Here is a 23,326-nt window from a genome sequence, read left to right as displayed (position 1 = left end):
CTCTTTGCCAAGTGAAGTAAATGAAGATGCATCTTTGTGCTTTACAAGACAGCGCTGTAAACCCTACCTTAAACTTTGTGGAATAAGGTAGAACTCAAAGTGCCAAAGGTGCACTTTAGTGTCTACAATGAGTGTCTTAATTTAGATCATCTGAAACTTGCCTGTTGCTGCAGCATCTGTGGGCCTGCCTGGCGAGGAATCTGCCCTGCAGGCTGCCCCATCCTCATCTGTTGTAACTGCTGGTGTTTTTGTTGTGCGTACACCTGCTGTTGCATATGCTGGAGCCGAAGCTGTGCAAGATTAATTTGCGGTGGAGGTTTGCTGATGTGGTTTGTTCCCGGAGGAACTTGTCCCACTACTACGTTAGGAGTATAACCTTGGGTTGGTTTGTTTTCAATAACAAGATTACCTAAACAACAGGAGAGAGAATTGGTCAATCACAAAGTTATTTATTTTAAGCTAAATGTTAACAGTCTAGAAGTTTTACACTAAGTACACCCTAGCTTCACAGCAGCTAAAAAGTTAAAAATAAATGTACTTTTAATCAATATATCCAGAGACTGGTAATTATTTGCACTTCCTTATTGGCTTTAAATACGATATTTGTTCTGATGTACCCATATCTTACCTTAGTTTTATGCATAAAGATACATCACAATCAATGTCATGCAACACATTTTTGCAACAAAGTAATTTTGTGTCATCAATAAGCATTCAATATTTTATGAACTCATTTCCATAGCATTAGAAGAAAAAAAACTTAAATACAGAGTAATTATTGCTTGTGCATAATATGCAAATTATATATTGTAACTTTAAGCATTCTAGAGATTTTTAAAGGAAACACATTTAATACCTAAGAGACTAAAAGATGAAGATAGAAAATCATACAAATATAGCTCTGTAATTTTTACACCAGAGGCCTTTTGCAAGTGGTGTCCGGGTTATGGAATATCCTCCCCAGAGACAGCTGCCTGGCTCCCAAGCTGTAGTTTTTTTGATGCCAGGTAAAAACCCTTCCCCCAGTCTTTTCATTTTTAGAAACATGTTTGGGTGCCTTGGGACCATTAGAACGTTGTTCTGGTTTTTGCTGGCTTTATTCGGATCATTTAAACTTATTTTTTTTATTTTATAGCCTTGCTGTATTTTATGTGGGGTTGTGTTTGTTTTTTTTTTTAAAAAAAAGTAAGATAATTTACTGTTTTCTGTTAATGCTGTAAGTATAAAACAAAACCTCAGAACATTTATAACCATTTTAGGATAATAGGGGCCTTGTGTTTCTTTACATGTAAGAGTCTTTCAATTATAATCACATTAAACAAATTATCTTTCTGATTCAACTAAGCCGGCACGCTAGCAGAAGTCAGCACAAGGGCTCTCAGTAGTGCAACAGGGTTTTCCCCTCACCTCCCTGCCACCTCCTCCAGTTCCACTCTAAAGAACTGGGAGAACCCCCAGAACATTGTGCGGAGGGGAAGGAGGAGATTGCTGAAATACTTCAGAAGACGGAACAATCAGAAGAGTGCAAGGTTTAATTCCACCCACCCCTTATCTTGTGCAGTGATACTGAGCTGAAATACTGCAGTGTCCCTCAATTCAGAACTACACAACAACTTGCTTTCAAAGATTAAGTTGAGCAGTGAGAGATGCTTGCAAAGATGCTTGCAAGTTATTTGTAAATAAGACCACGCTGTTTAGCAATATGATTTTTCTGTTTCATCTTTCAAACAGGAATTTGAATGATTCACAACTTTAACACAAGTATGGGGAGACTGTGACCCTCCATATGTTGTTGGACTCCCTCTCACCAGCCTCAGCCAGCATGGCCAAGTTCAGGAATGATAGTTGTAGAACACCTAGAAGGCTACAGGTCCCCCATCCCCAATTTTACATTTTAAGTACCGTGCCCCAAATTCAAGACTATATGGGAAGCTTCTGAGCACGTACTAATGCCTTTGCAGTACAATTTTTCAAACCACAGACCTCTGACACAGCTGAAGCAGCAAGAGTTCTAGGAAGTCCTAGTGTGCATATAGAGTCACTTGCACATGCCCAACAGACACTTGTCTCTTGCACAGTCTCTAAGCTGGTTTTACAGAAATCCAGATTAATGCATCTTAAAATACTTATAATGAACTGAATTTGTGTCACCAAAACAGAAGACAAGCATCTCAATTCTCCATTTTAGCTAAAAGTTTTGCATTTGTTAGTTGCTCAAGAAACTTTCTGCCACTTAATGTGAATTGTCTGATAAATGTGTAACTACCCCTCTGCATTTTTAAACAAGCAAAATCTGTTTTCTTTTGCCCAGTTTTTGGACAGTCCTTTTCTTGATCATCTGAATTATAAAACTCGTAACTTCCTTGAAGCTATTCTACTGTAAGTTGCAATGATTTGTGTACCTGGTTATTTCTTACATGAACCATAATTCTTAATCAAAATATTTTTAGATTTTCTTGCATCACAACTTCGACTCAACTTTAGTAATTCTAAAACAAATACAACTTCCTGGAAGGGTGACAATCTGTTTTATGCAAGACCACACACCCACTATTTACTGAATGGAGGTCTAAAATTAATTATAACTTAGAAATCTTTTCTTCAGTGTTACTGGAGCCAAATCAGTGCTTGCACTCCAGTACCATTAACCACAATAGGAGACCCCTCTCTTAACAGTCTATTTAGGAACTTGACAATGACACCCATGGTTTTCCCCGGTTTCAGAATTATCCTTGCATTGATTCTAGAGATTTGTTCTAGTCATATGCATTTGTCAAAGGCCATCCTCATACCTGTTCATTCTTCAGTAAATTAAAGACAAGATTTATTGATTTATTTTTACTTTCTGCTCCCTCTAGGATTTCTCTGAAAATATATTTTTTTTTAATGTAGTTGCCAAGACTTCATTTCCAATACCTTTTTCAGTTCCCAATGTATAGCCCCAATCCAAAGGGCCGCATGATGAGCTCTGCACATGTAGTGGGGGGTTCCGATACCTCCCCCTTTCCAGAAGCATCCCCTCACAGTGCCCAACAAGCTGCCCTGAAGCTTGAGGAACCTCGAAAGTGTCCTCCAACAGAGTAAGAGGAGTTGCTGCTGGAGAAGAACACGGGAAAAACCTGGTATGGACATGTAAGCCTTTGTACACACCTAAGAGGCTCTAATCTATTTTGCTCAGTATCCTATACTGGCTCTTAATTATCCAACCAACAAATTCTCTCATCAACGTTCTCTGTTCTTTTATATTACTTGTAGTTACTATGGGGAGGTATATAAGTCTAACACATAAGGAAGGGATTTTAATACACAAACATGGATCTAAATGGGATTTTGCCTGCTATTGCCCTTTCTCCTTCTATATATGCCAAAAGCTGGAGAGCCATGCATGAAGGTATAGATTTCCCTCCTGTGAAGCTGTCTCTAACTTGATACTAGAGCTTTGCCATGCCAAAGAACGCATGCACCTTGCTCAGTCATTGCGTCACTGAAGGAATCTTGTTTTTACTCATTCTAATCTGTCGCTATAAGGAAGGTTATTAAGTCTTTAAAGCCAAAATGTCCTGCCGATACCATGCAAAAGTATTTTGGGACCAGTTGGAATCTGGTGCCCAATTTTCTCTTAGAATATCTAAAATGTGCTGCTAAAAGTTCTGGAAAGTTTTCAGCCCTGTTTAGCTGGTATAAATTATTACTCATATTACTAAGTCTACAGGACAAATACAAGACTGACTTTTCTATGTCTTCCTACTGTTTTCTACTTCTTTGTTTACAGAAATACGGCAACTAAGCTGCAGCCTAACATACTAAGAAGTTTGGAACAAACAAGTCTTCTTTCAACACCGGAATGTGGGCTACCAGATTTGACCCTCAATTGCTTTCCCTTCAAGGAAGCACACTGATTGTAGACTGACACTTTCCAGTGTCCTTTATTATCAGAGAGGGATAGAAGGGAATGACCAACAGAGTACATGAAATCACTACTGATCTATATGGAGTAATCTTGAATGTAGTTCAGGAGACACTCGCCACTCCTCCTTCATCACCACTGTCATGACCCGACCCTCCCCTCTGTGGTGCCTGCTCATCACTCCACCTCTCTTGCCACAGTGCTTTCTTAGAAGACTATTAAAGCTAAAATCTGGAGAAGCATCTGAAGTAGCCTAACACCACCGTATTTGATGATTAACAGCAGTGCAGCACTACCTATTAAGGCATATCGATTTCCAAGTGAATAAAGATGCATCCAGACCGTAGAGAGAACTATTCTAGTGACAGGGAGTTGCATGCAAAGCAGAAGCATAGTTTGAGAGAAGCATCTGGGTAATGGCTGCATATGTTATAAAAGCTTTGGCTCGGATCCAACCCCATACAAGCAAACAGATGACAGTTCATCATGTGCACAGGAGAGGAGAGGACTTGCCAAACAAGGGGAGTTTGGCTTAATGTCTGCTTAAAGTCAGATAATTTTATACAATTATACAGTGAAAAAAAGCTTCCTGGTATGAATGGATCCAAGACACTACCACCAATTTTAGTGGTAGTCTACAGAAAATTCTATCTAGTTCATGCTACTCATCATATTAAGAATTTTTGCACATTGAATTCAGCTTTTAGAAAAATGGAACACCCTCTCACCTAAGTTGACTACATTCTTTGCCCAGAATGTGGGATCACAATGGAAGCGTATTGCTCCATTAGCAGCTGGGACAGGATCACATCGTGCTTTTAAAATATGTCGCAGCTGGAACGTGATCTGTGAGAAGACAAACACTCTCAGATTAGTGATGACATTGTGAGGAGAGTCAACAAAAAGAAGTCGACAAAACAAAATGCAAATTGTCAACAACTGTGTGTGGCTTTGAGCAAGCTGCCATCTCTTATCCTAACCTATCTCATAGAAATAAGCTAAACCTTATTTTCAGTCGCTTAGAAGAATTGCAGGATACAAACATGAGGTCGCAAGAGAATTACTACTGGAGTGCATTACTTCTAAAATACAAGAAGGTAGATTTTAAGCAAATAGATGGTGGCACAGGACTAAGCCACATTCAGAGTATACCCAGTGGAATGAAAATACTTACTCACTGAAACCCATTGATTTCAATGGATCTACTTTAGGAATAGCTTAGTCTGATACCACCCAGAGTTTGTAAGTGGTAACTTGTATTTTTATACATGCCTGACTTTAGTTGTACCAATGTTCAAATGATAACACAGAAAACATACACAAAATATAGAACAAGACTTTAATTTTTCCATGTGAGTAGAAAGCAAACGATGCATATTTGACATGGGAAAAGTTCTATTCTAAGTCAAAACCCCGGAATTGGTTTTAAATTCTAATTTGCTTCAATGATTAAGGTACCACCCAAAGCTCAAGTCATTCAATGTGAAAGACACACACCCTGAGCAAGGTGCTAGACTTTTATCACTTTGGAATTACAAACTGAGAGAGCCATACCAACACTCAAAAATGATAGTAAATTCCCCCTAATTTGTTCCCCTTATCTTCCAGCAGCACTTCCAGCAAGCTAAATGCCAAATTCCAGTATCAAAATTCTAATGGAAAAATGTGCTTCCTGCCTTTCACTGAAACAGACACAGGAATTACTGAGAATTGAGCAGGATCAGTTCACAGCAACTGCTGATATTGATCCAATTTTACTTGCAGTGATGCAAGTAAAATTTTGATGGCCCACTTCAATTGGCATCTGAATTATCATGTAAACACAACTTTTATAAATACTGTATTAATTTTCCATGCTATATAAATGTGCTAAACATTTAAGCCAGCTGCCAAATGTAGTCCAATATGGAAGGTAAAACACATTCAGATATGGTTTTATGCAATCAGGGTATTAGCTATGATTTGCAGTCCATCATTAAAACAACTGGTTTTGACTTGAAGCAAATCAAGTGACAACTTCATCAACTGAAATTTCTGTTTTTTGGTTTTACTTTATCCTGGTGTTTTGTTTTGTTTTTACAAGTAACTAGAACTAGAGAGGGGAAATGCAAAAAATTCCTTGGGAAAAGTTTTACTCTTTAGAATTCTTGGTGATTGCTGTTAGGGTTTTTAACTTAACTACCCAGATGAAGTTGTTCATTGGATGGTATATAACTGTTAAAACTGTTGGCATTTGTCTGTCTGAAGAGACAATGGAAGAGTGAGCCATCGGGTGGGTAAAGTCAAACCATTGGAGAGTTAAAGTGCCTCTTGTGGCTGTAGAGACTAATATGGGAGAAACATGTTTTACTGCAGATAAAGGTGTCTGGTTTCACTGTTACAGAAGCACCATGGCATTTCTTCTTTCTGTGCTTCTCCCAGCGGTCATTTCTCCTCTGGTCACTACTATGGATACCTGACCTGTCTTCAGGCAATGTGGCCATCTGCAAGGGATTCCCACATGGCACGGTTAATGTTGCCAGCCTTCATGCCACATCTTTGTAACACAGAGTTGGTCTTCCAACAGGCCTGGTGCCTAAAAACAGCTCCCCATAAAGCACATCTTTGGGGATCTGGCCATCTTCCATTGTGTGGACATGACCAAGCCGCAGTAGACATCGCTGAGACAGAAGTGTGGACATGGTGGGAATGTGGGCTTGGAAGAGCACATATTTGTTTGAGACTCTGTCCTACAATGTGATGTCCAAAATCTTCCTGACATAGCGCTTACAAAAGGCATTGAGGTGTCGCTCCAGGCGGGTGTAAGTTGCTTATGACTCACTTCCATTATGCAGTGTGCTCAACACACAAGCCCGGTAGACCTTCCTCTTGGTATTGGTTGTTAGCATCATATTCTCCCATAGGCTTTTGGGGAGGCAAGTTGTTGCTATAGCTGCCTTACCAACACACCATCAATGGTTATGGTGGAGTCCTTTTCAGACTCACTTCACTGGTACTGAGGAAATTACATATAGCTACAAGGCACTAAAGGTTCACTGACTGTCTATACAAGTGAAACTGATTGTTTCAAACAACATCTAACTCCATGAACTTTGCAAAGAAGCCAACAAATTGCCCCTCAGCTGACCATCATGAAGCCTAGGTAACCACCAGAAACTATCTGGCCTGACATCAACTCCTGTATAGATTCAGGAACAGGTAAAAAACCATTGAGCACCTGCTAGAAAGACCTACATAATTGTCAACGCCATGTATTGCAGTGTTACATTTACCTAATCAAAATGCAGCATGTGTCAGGGCTAGCTGGCTTGCCAAACAAACAAACTTCCAAATTTTACAGTACCTTAAATATCAAGTTTGGAATAAAATGTGGACTGGAAACACTTGTACAAATATTAGCAAAGTGGCATTAGCTGTACTTACCTGAAAGCTCTGAGAGTAAGAAAAATATGGGTCCCCATGATGCAATATTCTTTGTTTCAATGCAAGAATAAGAGTATAATCTATGCTATACTGGAATTCAAAGCTTTCCTTACCAGTCGCTTGCTATAGAGTAATGCAGTGCTGCTGCCACTTGCAATGGCCCAATTAGTAAAGTTCATCACATGTTTCACCTGCCGTGACAGACCACTGATATCGTTCTGCTGCTGTATTAGCTTCATCTGTCTCTCCTTTGTTACAGTCTGAATAGAAACAGTGCACACATATCCATTTTTTTAAAATAATACCAAGTGCAATAATTAAAACATCTATCTATGCAACGTGTAGATACTTAGTAGAGACATAAATCAGAAGTGTGGCTATAACAAATAGTGGGTAAAATTCAACATTTTGAGAGTGGACTGAGTGCTGACAGGTCACGGGGCAGAACAAAAACAATTCATTGGATTCTGTTAATTGTTTTTTTAAAATTACAATTATCATGTTGGCATGGACATGATCTGAAAATGTACACTGCTGAAAACTTGTTGAAGCTAAGTAAGTGGTTGGGTGGCAGACTTTGTCAGAACTCAAAAAGTTCAAACAATAATGGAAGAAAATTGGATTTAATTGTAATAAATAATATTTATAGTCATTGGCAATACCATCAATTTTTATTCAGTTTAATTGTGGTTGCACACTTCAGTCTCACAGATGGATTTATTTTAGACATGACTTCCTCATTCCTCATACAGTTTCCCAGTAACCATAATTGTAATCATTAGTGTTAGTTAAACTGCATGCAACTATTTCAGATGTATTTTCTTCCTATAATGCTGAAAAGTGTAGTTTATTTTAGATTATTTTAAAATATAGATGCTGGGTTGCATCCAATGACGTTTGTGCATGAGCAGATTGAGATTCCAGTCACACTAATAAATTAATTAATAATAATAATAATAATAATAATAATAATAATAATAGATTTATACCTCACCCTTTCCCTTTATCTCTGCTCCCCATGGCCCTTTGCATGCTCCCAAAATCTGTCCCAGAGGTTGGGGGACCCTTTAGTTTGGGGGATTGATGGGGCCTCAGAGGAGAAAAAGGGAAAATCTTGTTCTGCCCAATTATGGGCAATTCTTCCTACCACTGTAGCACTGGACAACAGAGCCCTGTGATGTTTGGTAGTGATCCCCAGCCCTCCAGAGCAGTTGTTTGTTTTGGGGTGGTGGTGGGATGATACAGATGGGATGATACAGAGGGCAGAAAGAAAAGATCCACTATGTGAGCCTGCCTTCTACTCACACAATGTTGGCTACATTCCATATATACAATTTTATTATTTTATACATTATCCACCTAAAAGATGCTCAAGGCAGTTCACAAAAAAGGGAAAAACATACAATAGGATTGTAACTGCTCCATAATTTTGCATTATGATTTATTTCTTCAAAAAGTGCTAATCTGACGCAAGTAGTTAAAGCTAGCTTTATATCTCCATTTTGACAGAGTTTGGTTCAAGCAGTCATCACCTACTTAACCTATCAAATAAATATAGCACCAGCAATAAACATCCCCCATCCCATCCCATTTGGTGCTTGTTACCGCAGAGTTTAGGGATTCAATAGCCTTGCTTTCAGGCATCTCAGTAATTTTATCAAAATTAAAGCAAAAAGTGGGGCAATCTATACCTCTGGGCATCACAAAGGAAGACAACATGGAATGTGAATATGATTTATCATAATTTTGAAACACGGAAGGTACTGTAAAGTTTCAAAAAACTCTACAAAAGCAACATCACTGTTATAGGTCACATTTTTACAAAAAAAAATACTATTTTTCTTTTTCTGTAAAGAATCATCTATTTCTAAAATTTCATTTGTTCATAAGAATTAATTAGTAGCATAATGAATGGATTGAATACCATTCAAATTGTGCCTTTCTAAATTGCAATTAACTTTTTTTTAGGAGCACAGTACACGCACAGTACCTTTGGGTGTACTAAAATTAGACTGCAATCCTATGCCCACTTACCTGGGAGTAAGCCCCACTGAACTCAATGGAAGCTACTTCTGAAAAGACACGTATAGCATTGCACTGTTAATAGTGCCTTTCAGTGTCTTAGTCTTTCTCCTTAAAATTTAACAAGGGGAAGGGTATTCTATTAGGCTATTGCATTTTTAAAAAATTACAAGTATGCCCATAACAATAATTTGACCATAAAAATTATACCACATTGTGCATTTTGTGAATTATTTTCCTATTCAATATTTCCACTGAACTACATCTGGCTATGGAAACCATTTTGAGATATTGGTACCACATATAAGATTAGCATTTTAAAAACATTTTCTTTATGAAATATAAACATGTAAAATCTCATCCCAACTGATTAAAGTCATCATAAAATTGTCCGATTCAAAATGTTCTGAGCAACCCACATCACCAACACCCTTTCAACCTATGACAGGGGACTTGGCAATGAACAGCCCAATATTGTAATGAGACACAAAGCTGCAACGTAGATGACCACTAATTTGTCATCCACTGAAAAAATAATAATCTGCATCCAAGTCAGAAGAATTTTAACTGTTAACTACAGATTCAATTAGTGCCACTAAAAGAATCCTTTAAACTGTACTTTCCCAAGGATGCTGTGAGCCATTAGGAGACCCCTCACAGAGCTACAAGCACTCTTAACTAAAGTTCCAAGAATTCTTTGAAGGAAGCCATGTTTGTTTAAGTGGCATAAGAGTGCTTTAAATGTATGGTATGGATGCGATCACACAAATCTGAAGGGTAGGACAAGTATCAGTGAGAGATTTCAAATTTTAAAATGATGCATTCAACAAAGGGTAAGATTTTTATGACATCACACAGAAAGCAGCACACTTAAAAGTCATGTTACCGAGTGGCTCTGCAATTTGTGCCTTACTGAACTGTCATGAATATTAACAATCCATGTCGGTTTTAGGCAGGCATATTGAGCAAGGAACTCAATGGCCCTTTTTGCACTTAGCTAAGCTGTAGTTTAGGACTATATGAACAAGCACCAGTAAGCCTCAGGCACACATCTCCCCACTTTCCTCCAGCATAGCCATGAACGCAATTAACTAGATTTCCCCATTGTGTGCAAACTGGGGGGAAATCTGGTTACGTTAAACTACAGTCTGTTAACAAGCCAGGATCATAAGCCACAGTTTGACTCTTGGCTTGCTTGACTAAACTGAGTAATTTAAACTAACCAAAGATATACAGTGGTGCCTCGCAAGAAGAAATTAATCCGTTCCGCGAGTCTCTTCGTCTAGCGGTTTTTTTGTCTTGCGAAGCAAGCCCATTGACGGCTTATCGGATTAGCACTATTAGCGGCTTAGCGGCTTTTAGCGGCTTAGCGCCTTATCGGATCAGCTGATAAGCGGCTTAGCGGCTTAGAAAAAGGGGGGGAGGGGGGAAAAAGCAGGAACTCGCAAGACATTTTCGTCTTGCGAAGCAAGCCCATAGGGAAATTCGTTTTGCGAAGCGCCTCCAAAACGGAAAACCCTTTCTTCTAGCGGGTTTTCCATCTTGCGAGGCATTCGTCTTGCGGGGCACCACTGTACAAAGTTTGAATGTAATCATGCTTGCTAGCACTGTGTGTGAAATGCGCCAAGAATTTCATAATGGACAAAACCAACCACAGGGTTATTCAAGATAGAAGAAGCCATATACGTGCAAAGAACACAGCAGGATTCATGCCAAATATTTTTACTTATTTATTTTGCATTTAGTTGTACCTCAAGCTGTTGTAGGAGAGCTTTTCCTTTTTTATTGATTTCATTAATAAGGGTAAAAATAGCCACTTTGATTTCCTGTTCTACTCGTTTGTTAGTTTCATTTACATCTTTTATCCTGAAAGAGAGAAATGTGCTGTCAGGCAGTAGCATTGCAACATCTTTAACCTTTTTCCCCCTCAAGCAAAAATTCAACGTATTATGTAAATAGATACAGATTTATATGAAGTATGTTCAACTTCAATACAACATAACATCCAACCATATTTTCCATTCATTCTTAAGAGGAAAATCTTAAAAGTAATTTCGTTTTACAATATGGGAAAACAACTTCCATCAACATTAAAATATCCTTCTACGTTTGTTAGATATTTATGTTTCATGTGTTATGAAATGTTTATTCTACTGCTTTCTTTGCTTTTGGGGGGCCTAATTTAGCACAGAGAAATTTAGTTGTTGTTGTTTTTAAAAAAACTAATTAATATAAGGGGCAACCTGTTATTTCAAATTAATGTTCACCTCTCTGCCTAAAGCAGGTAGCAATTTGTCCTCCTATAAGCACAGGCCTATTGTGCCACTGGTGTCATATTGATGTGTTGTGCTCCCTGGGGCATTATTAACTCCTATTTCTAACCTACCCTTCATCAATTAAGATTCCAGAGTAATGAAACACACTGCAGTGCTGCAGTAACTGCACAGCTGGTATGCACATACTCTCCATCTTTAGCCGCAAAAAGCCAGGGAGGTTGCCTGGACGTTCTAGCTCGTTAGTGAGGAAGGCTCTCCCTGCCAAAGCTGCAAAGTGCATGGGCACACTGCTCTTCATTGAACAGGCACTTGTGAATTTGGTACAACAGATAAAATTTGCAGAAATCTATTTGTACATGTGGATTCTGTTTGCTGGATCAGGCTGAATAGCTGATCTTCTTCCATCTTCAGAGGCTAGAATTTTAGTAATCCTATAAACTAGCCCACCTGAAGAAAAGAATAATACAGTATAAGCATTATTATAGAAATAATAATAATCACCTACCTATTTTGCACCTGAGTAGCTGCAAAGTTAACATAATTCTTCTTTTCAAGGAGTTTGGCTAATAGATTCTCAATAGCACCCTTTTGATTCTGAAACGCTTCTTCCAAAAACTGGTACCTTTCCGAAGCAAAAGACAACATGCAATTATCAAGCAGGAGCACCATGCATTAAGAGGAAACACTGGATTGAAACAAAAGCTTGCTAACGTGAAAAGTGGCAGCTGCATAAATACCATTGGTAAGGAATGCTTAAAAGACAGGTTTGCAAATGGGGATTTCTGTTGTACAAAGAATCATAGAATTGTAGAGTTGGAAGGGTCATATAGTACAACCCCCTGCAAACAGAATGATCTCAAGGCCATTAGCAACACCTCTTAGTCTGTTTCAATTCTCAAAACAAAATCCAGTCTTTCTAGAAATCTAAGAATATATGTGGTGATTTTGTGAAAAATCATTTGCATTCTGCACAAATATTCTATCAGGAAGGTTGAATTATGTGTTCATGCTGAATTGTCCATTCATTGAATGGTCTGCTTTTGCTTCACTGATATTTTACTGTTTTTTTAAACATTATGAACCACTTATGTATAGGTTATTCCAATACTTTATTAGAATAAAAAGCTCTGAGCTCAACCCTGGAAAAGCAGCATAAGAGTATTAAATAATAATCAAATATATGGAATCACAATGAAATGGTCAAACTTTTGCAGAATCCCTTGCACGTCAAATTTTGCTATCCTTCTCTGCTGCAGATGCCAGAAAATATTATTCATGAACATAAGTCTGTGAATGGGGGGTTAATAACTTCACACTGTATTATATCTGTTGTCTCATTTTATTACCAGGGTTTATGTCTCAGAAATTTGTACTGTACTTGTCCAGATTGCAATCTGCATTACAGTGGTGCCTCGCAAGACGAAATTAATTCGTTCCGCAAGTCTCTTCGTCTTGCGAGTTTTTCGTCTTGCGATGCACGGTTTTCCATAGGAATGCATTGAAAATCAATTAATGCGTTCCTATGGAAACCGCCTTCCCCCGACCTCTTCTGTCCGGGCGATTTAAAAGCCCCTGGGAAGGCAAGCAGGGGGGACAAAGACTTTTGCCCCCCGCCTGCCTTCAGAAGAGGTCCAGGACAGGCTTCGCGGACCTCTCCGCAAGGCTTCGCGTTCCTGCCCCGCCGCCCGGCATCGGGACGATGCCCCGAAGCCGGGCGGCGGGGGGAGGCGTTCCTGCCCCGCCGCCCGGCATCGGGACGATCCCCCGAAGCCGGGCGGCGGGGGGAGGCGTTCCCGCCCCGCCGCTCGGCTTCGGGACATCGTTCCGATGCCGGGCGGCGGGGGGAGACTTTCCCGCCCTGCCGCTCGGCTTCGGGACATCCTTCCGAAGCCCGGCGGCGGGAGGAGGTGTCCCCGCCCCGCCGCCAGGCTTCGGAGGAGGTCCGAGGACAGCGGGGAAGACGAGCTGCGCTTCCCCACTGTCCCGGAGATTTCCCTATGGGCTGTCGTCTTGCGAAGCAAGCCCATAGGGAAATTCGTCTTGCGAAGCGCCTCCAAAACGGAAAACCCTTTCGTCTAGCGGGTTTTCCGTCTTGCGAGGCGTTCGTCTTGCGGGGCACCACTGTACATATGAATCTAAGCAATTGTAGTGGTCCATCTATAAGGCAAGAAGAATACTGTGAGCTTGCCATCTTTATTTTAGTAAACCAGACCCGGCCAACTGGTTAGCAAAAAAAACTCAATCAACTATCCATATACTGCTAATAATTAATGTCAAATTAATATTGTCAAAGTTTCTGAAATAGCATGTTATTCTAAAAATCTGTGACCAATCTTAACCTCAAGAATTTCATGCTCCAGAAACAACATAATGAGAATTTCCCTGAAGAACTAAAATATTTAAATAAGGAAATTACCTTAGAAGTATGCCCTAGAAGGTGCAAAGATAACAGACTGAACACAAATATCCTAGCATACAGAGGCAGGCACTACTACACTGATATTTTCTTTCCTTATGCACAGCTTCCTATACCTCTAAGAAGTCACCAGTTTAAAGTTCAGCAGGGCGATCTTACAAACCAAATCAATGTATTCAGCTGGAAAACGGTAAGTGTTTTCATTAAGCTGCATTAATGCTATAGAAGCAGAAATGTTACAGATGCATTCTTCAAAGAACTAATCATGGAAGCTAAGACAAGTATTTCTGCTTAAATGACGCCTACATGTATATTTGACCAGAGGTAGCCATTTGCTGCATCATATTTCTTTCATAAGCTCAGTGATTTTGAAACAATTAACATTCAGTGATACATCAATCTACGGAATGAACTCATGCAATAATAGCCTAATCCTTGGCATCATCAGTGCCAATTCTATTAAAATATTAGCATCTAAATGCATACATCAGTTCATGAACCGTTAATTTTTTGTTCCTTTTCATACTCCGGCCTTGTTTACACATCACATTAAATCACAGTTAAATGAACTATGGTTTAAGTGAAGGAGCAGCATAGTTTAATGTGGTCCACGCTACTCAAAAAATTCCAGTTCCCAATTCACTCCTCCCCACTGTGATGCTGCCACACCATAGAGGAAACAAGCCATATTCTGGCTTTTCATTGTTCCTCTCCAAACCAAATATGAGAAGTAAGCCAAAAACAAACCTTTGCTCATAGTTTGTTTGGAGAGAAACAAAGCTTGAGCTACAACAAGAAACTTGTTTTGTCCCCAGCAAGGCAGCAGCACAAGTGGGGACCTTGGACCACATGCACCAGCACACTACTTATTCAGACTAAACTATCATTTTGTTTAACTATGATTTAATATGACATGTGAATCAGGCTTTTGTCAGTCGCTCTGAGCATTTCCTTTTATAAGGAAAAAGTGGGAGAAATTTTTTTGTATAAAATAATCTATTTCTAAAACTGATCAATTAAAAAGCAGTTCCTGATTAACTGGGCAATACATTGAAAATGTCAATTATTTTTAACAGATGTGCTTACAAAAATGGCAGGTGCTGATGCCCTCCTTTTGAACAAACACACTTTCCCTTCTCTACCCCACACTGGAGGAAATGCCTCTTCTAAGATGATACTTGCTGCACACATTATGTAAAATCAAGATATGTTTCCCCACAAAAATATTGCTTTATTCATGTACAAATGTGTAATTTAAATTATCAACTAAAATTCATGTCATTAAGATTTCTTTAATCTGACGACTGCTCTATTGCCACTTAGAATCAGTACTGGAATTAAGAGCCCAAAGCACCACCAGCCCAAATCTATCTGCTACAGACACAAAGTTCACACATTTTATATCAGAAATACTTGAGGACTGTACACTACTTTAAATGCATCTGCTGTGTGAAGAAACAGCATAGGAATAGAAGAAGAGCCATACCTATGTTCTTTGTGTTCCAGTAACTGGCAGTCTCTGCATGTCAGTCTGTCACAAGTTTCACAGAAAAGTTTTAGCTGTTCTTGTTTGTGCACAGGACAGAAAACAGGACGCTGACCAGATGCTCCAACAGCCTCTGTGTTAAAAAAGAGAGGGACTTTTTGTATTTTAATGTAAAGATTAAGTCAGTCTACAGACTGAAACTGGCAGAAGAGCGTCCAGAGCTCAAGGAGAGTCAGTGCCATGGAAGAGTTCCCCATGCAGAGGCACAGACTGCTGACTAGGAACAGTATCAGGGCCCACCATTTCTGTCTTTCAGTTTCTTGGGAATGGGAAAGTGCTAGGTTCCACTTCTCATCTATTTTGGCTATTCACTTCTTTCTCAGCAAATACCCCTCCCCTCCAAAAAAGAACCAAACACTGTGTTACTTTTGCTGAACTTCTGCCTTCAGCACAAAATCCCTTCCCAGTTTCATTTAGGTCCTGCATTAAGGGAAGAAACCAGCAGCATTAACATCCACCTTTGGTAGTTGCCTTGCAAGACATTAAAGGGGGTGTTGCTTTTGGTGAATGTTTCTGGCCTAGATCTCAACCAGAGGAAGGTATTAAGATGGTGGAACCACATCTCCATTATCCCACTAATTAAAACTATCCTGCCTCACTAACTACTGTCCTATTTTCCTACAATTATTTATCTCTAACCTCTGAGAGAATCTCACTTGCTCCAACTACCTTATGTCTCCAGCTACTCCAACCAACTCTTTTCTCAGCCTTCAACAAACTGCCTTCCACTTCCTACAGTTCATTGAAACTGCCTTAGTCAAAACCACCCATTTCCAGATCCAAATAAACATAATAATGTTACTTTTCTTACTTTCAGCTTAAAACACTCTTATATTTATTAATTTATATGCCACTATAAAGCGGCATCAAAAAGTAGGCCTCTGCCCTGTGGAACATGTAATCAAGTATTTGACACACTGTCTCTGCTGGAGGAAATGTTAGAAGAGGGAGAAGAGAGGAGAAGGAGGCAAGTGTAAATTGGAAGAGTATGGATTCCGTTCAGTTACATATACTTCAGCTTAGCTTCAGTAATGGAAGAGGAATAAGATGCAAGCAAGCATAAACAACCTAGGTAAGTCTTCATCACTTATAAATGGTTAAACACAAGCATTGCACATCGTGAGTAGGTCTAGGATTGCAATAGCAGGGACAAAACTAATAGGGTGTATCCACTAACCCACCTACAACATCTGTCTTCTGACTAATAAACTGCCAGATATTACTCGTCTTCATATATTTTACTGATACTGCCAAATTACATTAAGAAAACAGACATGTGTGGACAGACTTTTTGTGAAAGTTTACTGCCAATGTTTAAATGTTTTTTATTAATGACTGGACCGTTACTGTACTTCAGAAATATCCAAGAATTGTTTAGTTTTCCAATGGGAAACCATGGCTCTAGCATCAGAAAAGGGACAGCAGAAGGTAGCCAGGTAATGAACTTAGCAACAAGGGTGTCAGAATTGTACCATGGGCTACATAACAACAGCAACTGAGCTGCCCAATTGAAAAGGACTGAGCCATGTATGAAATTAAGTATTTTGTGTTATTTGCTTTCCAGTGAAGTCACAAACTGAGTAGATGCAATTCAACAGCCTCTCTCTGTTCCAAAACACAAAAATGACATGGATTTTCAGTATCCTAGGCTATCTATAGAGTCAGAGCTATTCTTGACAGGCATGTATTAAGTTAGAAACAGAAATTTCACCTGAAGAGACATCTTCTTTCTTTCTAATCATATGATCCTTAGTAAATTTAACTCGTTGATGAGCTTCTATGCAGGTTTTGCACAGCCATTCTCCACATTCCACACAGAAACCAACAGCACTAGAATTATCTTCACAGCTGGTGCACACCTAAAAGCCGGGGGAGGGGAATATTTTCAAATGCTGAAGCTTTGACACGTCAATCTAAAAATTACCAAAATATTTTATCTTACACAAGACAAAACTCAAATCACATTGCAAGGAAAAAAGAGTAGAAGTGTCATACCTGTTCTGATTTCTCATCAGAGCTGCTGGGTGCTTCAGATGTGTCTTTGACAAAGTAGTTATCTACCAAATCTATTTGCCTGCATTCCTGGCGACAGACTGGACACCTGATCACACCAACTGCAACAAAAAAAGGGTACTTCTTACACTTTACTGGATTGCCATAACTTGATTTTTTAAATCATCATAATATTTGTAATTAAAATACAGATTCTTCTTCCAAACCTATTAAGCATAATATGTCCAAGGACAATACATAAGAGCACTTTCAGCTCCAGTGGGTCAGATAAGATAATGTGTTTCACAAAATATTTCAAATTCCTATAAGGTACAACATTTATTTATTTTTAAGCATATCGATAACCTGGGAGCTAACACACTAACTGTGTTCCATAAAGTTTCAGAATGGTTGGTTTTTATTATGCCATACTTCATCAGTTCTCAGGGATATTGCACTTTATGAAACTAAATAAATAGCAGCACAACAAATACAGGTTGGTATTTGTTTTTGATCCTTTCCACTTAAGAGAGTTGGATCCAGACCAAGTTAAATGAAATTAAAATTACGTAATAACTCTGATTTCAGTAGGCCCTAATTTAAGTTACACTTAAATCAGTGGAAGCCAAGTACAACTAACTTAATATGGATCTATCCCATTGTTTCCTCAAAACAGAACAAAACAAAACAAAACAAAACAAAACAAAACAAAACAAAACAAAACAAAACAAAACAACGAGCAGTAAGGCATGAACAAATACTGGTTGATGTTTGCAGCTTGCTTGGTGGGAAGCAAACTATGAGCCCAGGTTCAGACAACAGGATAAGCCCAAATCTGGCTTGTTTCACTCATGATGCAGCAAGGCCAACAAGGAATGGAATAAGAACTTTTCAGCACACTGAACATCATGCACATTCATGTTAAATCAAAGTGTGTGTTTAACTTTAGTTTAATATGACATGAGAACTGAGTCAGAGTCTATGGTCTCATTCACATGTACCGAGAAGTCGAACCATGGCTTGGCATGAATGTATGAACATGATAGCTCCTGAGGACAATATCGCAGGCACTTTGCTCCTCCCTGGGCATTTTAGCTCTGCACAGCAGTGCCACATGAACCCATAATCATAGTTAAGGTATCTCCTTGCAAACTATGACCTGTAACTATAGGAAAAAACTTGGCTACAGGTCATGGATAAGCAGGAGAGATCTTAACCATAATCTCAAATTTGGATGACATGCAAAGCCAAACCTAGGCTTAGGTGCCATGCTGTGCTGAGACAAGGAGCAGCAAAGTGGCTGCAATCTCCCCAGAAACCAGCAGCTAAGCCATTAAGTGCAAAGTTCTATGTACAAGAACAGCTCATCACCTCTGAGGAAACACTTGTCTCAATATGTCCAGCACCTTTCTGGGCCTCAGAAGGCTGCAAAAGGCTGCCTTTGAGGAGGATCAAAATGCGTCTTTCTAGGAGCTAGCAGGTTCACATTGTCACAGTAAATCATTATCTGGCTTACCACGATACAAGAACCAGATCTATGTCACATTACTAAAATAGCAATCACAATCAAATTTATGCCTTTTGATAAAAGACAACACTCATCAGTAGCATTTAAATATGAAAGAACAGGAGTTTGACATTTAATGAATGTTTGTACTATTACTAATATGCTATTAGTTTGAGCTTTCTTCTGCTCCATTTTCAATAACGTTTGAGGATACAAGTAAAACAGTCCCTAAGCAAGGACTCTACATTTGCAAAATGGATATGTGCCAACAGATACTGTTCTGCCTTATGCAAACACATTCTGGGCAGAGCTTAAATCTGAAGAGGTTTTCTCATCAGTGTTCAAAATTCCCCAGGCACAAATCGTGTTTTGTGACTAGTGCGGGTTGAACTGCGGCCATGTGGAAATCTCTGAATGCCAGGCTGCATTGCAGGGGGGTTAGACCAGACGACCCTCATGGGTCCTTCCATCTTGACATTCTATGATTCTATGATTTCCTGTGCTACTTTCTTGACAGCCAGAGGATCTTAGTGGCCAAAGGGAGGTAGAAGAATTGTGGTGCACTTAGCATGGAATATAGTAAGTTTTCCAACAGTCCTCTCCTAGCCAAATGTTGCTGCATTTCTTGAGGATACAGTCTTCTCCTATTTCAAAATTAGAGCTGTTTTTAAGGAATTGAGCTGGTCTCTTTATCATCAGAGTATTAAAGGTCGAAGTTAGGTTGATGCATTAATTGTGCATCTAAAAAACAAAACTATTTCCATAATTAACCCCTGTGGAAGATCACAAGGAGGTCAGAGGAGCCAAGTGACAACTCAAAAACATTTTGTGTAATTAATCTTCCAATTGTTAAAAAACCTACAGCAAACACATAAAATTGAAGAGATATCAAGAGCATTAAGCTAAGCTATAAATGGAACAATTAAATACAAATAATTATGTGGTACCAGCCAATACTATAAAACTGGTAAAGCAACCTTTTTTTAATTGGACAAACTTTTTGCTGGGACAGAAACAGGCAAGCTTTCAAGTTACATTAAAAAAAAAAAACTCACCAGGCCAAAATAAAAATAAAAATGGAAAGCCTATTGTAAGGGTTTCTAAGGGGTTGCTCGTGCGTAAGCAGGTACCTATCTCCCTGGCTGGGTGCAAACACCTGGCTGGGCTGCCAAAGTGAACCTCATCTGTCCGGACCGCCACTCACCCGTGGCTGACTCAGTCGCTGGCAGAATCCGTGAGTGGGCGTTTCTTAAACTTCTTCCAGCAAAGAAGCTCTTTGACGCCTAGTCTCCGCCTACTCTCCCTGCACGAAAGCCTTCTGCGCAGGGAGGGCGTGGGCAACGGAGGACCCCTACTCTCCCCGCTGGTCCCAGGCAAGGAGTTATGGGAACGCCTCGCCAGTCTGAATATTTCTCGCCAGTCTGAATATTTGCTTATTTTTGTACAATCTTATCTGATATTCGCCAGTCTGAATATTTGCTTATTTTTGTACAATCTTATCTGAGTGTACTTAGGTAGGGAAAACCAGGAAGTGATATATGAAATGTGGAGCAGCCAAAGCACACTGCTAGATTTTTCCCAGCTGAAGAACATAAAAGAAGCCCTATCTATTATACCAATATGATTCTTCCTACAGCAACCAAACTGATAGCTTCACAAAGCTCACAAGAAGGACATAAACAAAATACACCTCCCACACTTTTGCTCCCCAGCAACTGTTCGGTGGCATTTCATAATTGAACATGGAGGTTCCTTAGACCCACCAGGCCTATGCTCCATGTATCGGTCAAATCCCTTTAAAAAGTCGTCTATGAGCCATTACCACATATTATTGTAGATACAAATTCCAGAAATTATGCACTGTTAATTTTTTTGTAAAATTTATACACCGCTTGATTGTAAAAAAACAACAACTGAAAGTTGTCCTCTCTCATTACTGAATTGCCTGAAGCTCCAGTATTGAGAGGGAGAGACTATTGTGTCTCGCCACTTCTCTCACATGATGAATAATTTTATAAGCATCTATCAACAAAAAAAAGTATGCTATGGTTGCACTGCTAGGAGTGAGGGACAGAAGCATAGGGGCATGTGTTTTCAAAATAAGTCATTATTTTATTTAATCTATTTATATACCACCCTTCAGTTTAAGGCTACTACAATGGAGACAAAGAGAACTGACTTGGTATATCAAAAGCAAGACAAGCAACATGCCCTTCAGAGCATGGCAAAAGAAGTAAAGTTAGTCTTGTTTTAGGGCTTCCATCTGTCAAAAATGATGTCTGACGGAATTTTCGAAAAGCAGTTAAAATGTTCAGGGAAACCCAGGCATATGGCAGTCCATATCGGAAGTTTTTATTTTTTTCGCAAGTAGCTTAAAAACTTATTCTTTTTTTAAAAAAAACAAAACATTTTTGCAAAGCTCAACAACTTTGCAAAAAAGAAAAGAAAAAAAAAAGCTCAATAATTTTTGTGTCCTGATATATGGCAACCCTATCTTGTTTTCTCTGATCTGCACTTCGTCCTATGATGCCTTTTAGAAATACCGGTATATTGCTTGAGCTAGGAAAAGCCAGCACAAGTGAATCTTAAAGTTCTTACACACAACTCACAGCTTTGTTGGGCTTCTCGGGAACCTACCAATTCATGAGAAAATAGTTCCTAGTCTTCTTGGTTGCAAAACTGGCTGGGCTCCACAAATCCAGTTGCCAGCACCCATTCCCACTTCCCCATAAACTACCAAGGTATATTGCAAGAGAAATCCCTCACATCATGCTGAGGTTTTGACAGAAGCAGTGACTGAGGCTTGCACTGCTTCTGTTCTACTTTCAGCAAAATTCCTGCCCAAAGTGAGATAAGATCCACCCACTTCCCCATCATCATTGGGCAGCAGACTGTTGGGGAAAATATTTTCCATCACTTTGTGCTCTGCCTTGAAGACTGAAAGAACTGACAGGAGTCCTCCTTGCTATTTCCCCAGTGCATAATGTGAAGTGGAAGTCAAGTCTCTTTGCAACCAACAGTGGGGAAAGGAAAAGCACTAAAGGGGCATAAACATCTTTCAATTTTTGTAGGGCTACAAGAAGTGACAGATAAGATCCACCCCACCCTCAAATCCTCTTGTGTATTGCTGCTGCTGTTGCTAGAAGTACTGGTGTCTATCAATGAGACTTTCTGAAACGGTTCTTTGAAGACTGGGAATAGAGAATATGCTAAGGCATGCATAACTGTGCAATCCTAGCCATGTCTACACAGAAGTCAGTCCTACTGAATGCAATGGGACTTACTGCTAGGTAAATGGGGTTAAGATTGCAGCTTCAGCTATCACCTAAAGTTCATTGCAGAAAATGGTTTGCACTGTTACACGAAAAAATGAATTTGCCTTAATCAAAACTACTCTCCCCACCACTTCAATACTTTAAATAAACTACTGGTATTTTTAATCACAATGGACATAGGTCGGACCAAGTAAACTAACTCTAGCAAATAGTTTTTAAAAGTAATTAACTCTTTAAAAACCCAAATATCTTGTGGTACCTTAAAGACTAAAACTGTTATTGCTACCTGCATTTGTTTTATATTTTATTTATGAACAGCAAAAGAAATATAATATAAATTTATTGTGACATACAGCTTTTATGGACTAGAGTCCACATAGTCAGATGCCTCAAGGATTTTCTTGAGTTGCTGGTATAAATATGCATAGCTTGCCATGGGGGGGGGGGATGGAGACTGTAAAATGCAGAAATTAAAAACTGTTACAGTGACATTATTAACAGTGTTTGTGGGAGTGATAAACATTCTGGCACCGGCAATTCACACGGATGAGAATTAGCAATATATTTCTATCTCTTTGGATGGATAACTGCACTATTCACTTACTTCTGATTCAATGACTAGATGATCAAATAAAACTTTAGATCATATCCAATGACATCAGCAAGCCAATAAAACGTTTTAAATTGTTTCAATTTCCATGCCAACTCATATATATGTTTTATGAAGTTAAGAGAATGTTTGAAAAGCACATTTCTCTTTTTTATAGCATTGAGAAAGACAAACGAGGAACATAAAGCACACATGGGAAAGAGAAACATTGTTGTCACTAATGAGATCTGGCCCAAAATCAAAGATCTGCTTATCTTCTAGTCCAGTGGAAAGAAACCTCCAGCCCACAGGCCTATTTAGGCTTGCCTGCCTTGGAGATTGGCACATCTGGATGTTTGGAAACCACACCCAC

General features: G+C 39.2%; 1 protein-coding gene across 7 annotated transcripts in view; it reads right to left on the bottom strand.

The window, feature by feature from the left end:
- TRIM33 (tripartite motif containing 33) overlaps positions 1 to 23,326 on the bottom strand; it is a 57,776-nt gene that overhangs the window by 19,367 nt on the left and 15,083 nt on the right. For 3 of the 7 annotated variants that reach the window (XM_081864889.1, XM_081864892.1, XM_081864891.1), the window contains exons 2-10: positions 17,586 to 17,704; positions 17,302 to 17,449; positions 15,531 to 15,663; positions 12,134 to 12,250; positions 11,104 to 11,218; positions 7,444 to 7,590; positions 4,636 to 4,753; positions 2,917 to 3,096; positions 162 to 409 (exon numbers count right to left, since the gene is read on the bottom strand). In XM_081864889.1, coding sequence (XP_081721015.1) covers positions 162 to 409; positions 2,917 to 3,096; positions 4,636 to 4,753; positions 7,444 to 7,590; positions 11,104 to 11,218; positions 12,134 to 12,250; positions 15,531 to 15,663; positions 17,302 to 17,449; positions 17,586 to 17,704 — 1,325 coding nt within the window. The remainder of the gene's footprint in view (positions 1 to 161; positions 410 to 2,916; positions 3,097 to 4,635; positions 4,754 to 7,443; positions 7,591 to 11,103; positions 11,219 to 12,133; positions 12,251 to 15,530; positions 15,664 to 17,301; positions 17,450 to 17,585; positions 17,705 to 23,326) is intronic. The other 4 variants (XM_081864893.1, XM_081864894.1, XM_081864895.1 and 1 more) reach the window with 2 other exon arrangements.

The sequence above is a fragment of the Podarcis erhardii genome (genome assembly GCF_964252035.2).
Source record: "Podarcis erhardii genome assembly, chromosome: 6".
NCBI classification, from domain to species: Eukaryota; Metazoa; Chordata; class Lepidosauria; order Squamata; family Lacertidae; genus Podarcis; species Podarcis erhardii.
Note: the sequence above shows the minus strand (reverse complement) of the source record. Positions and strands in the feature narration are given on the sequence as shown.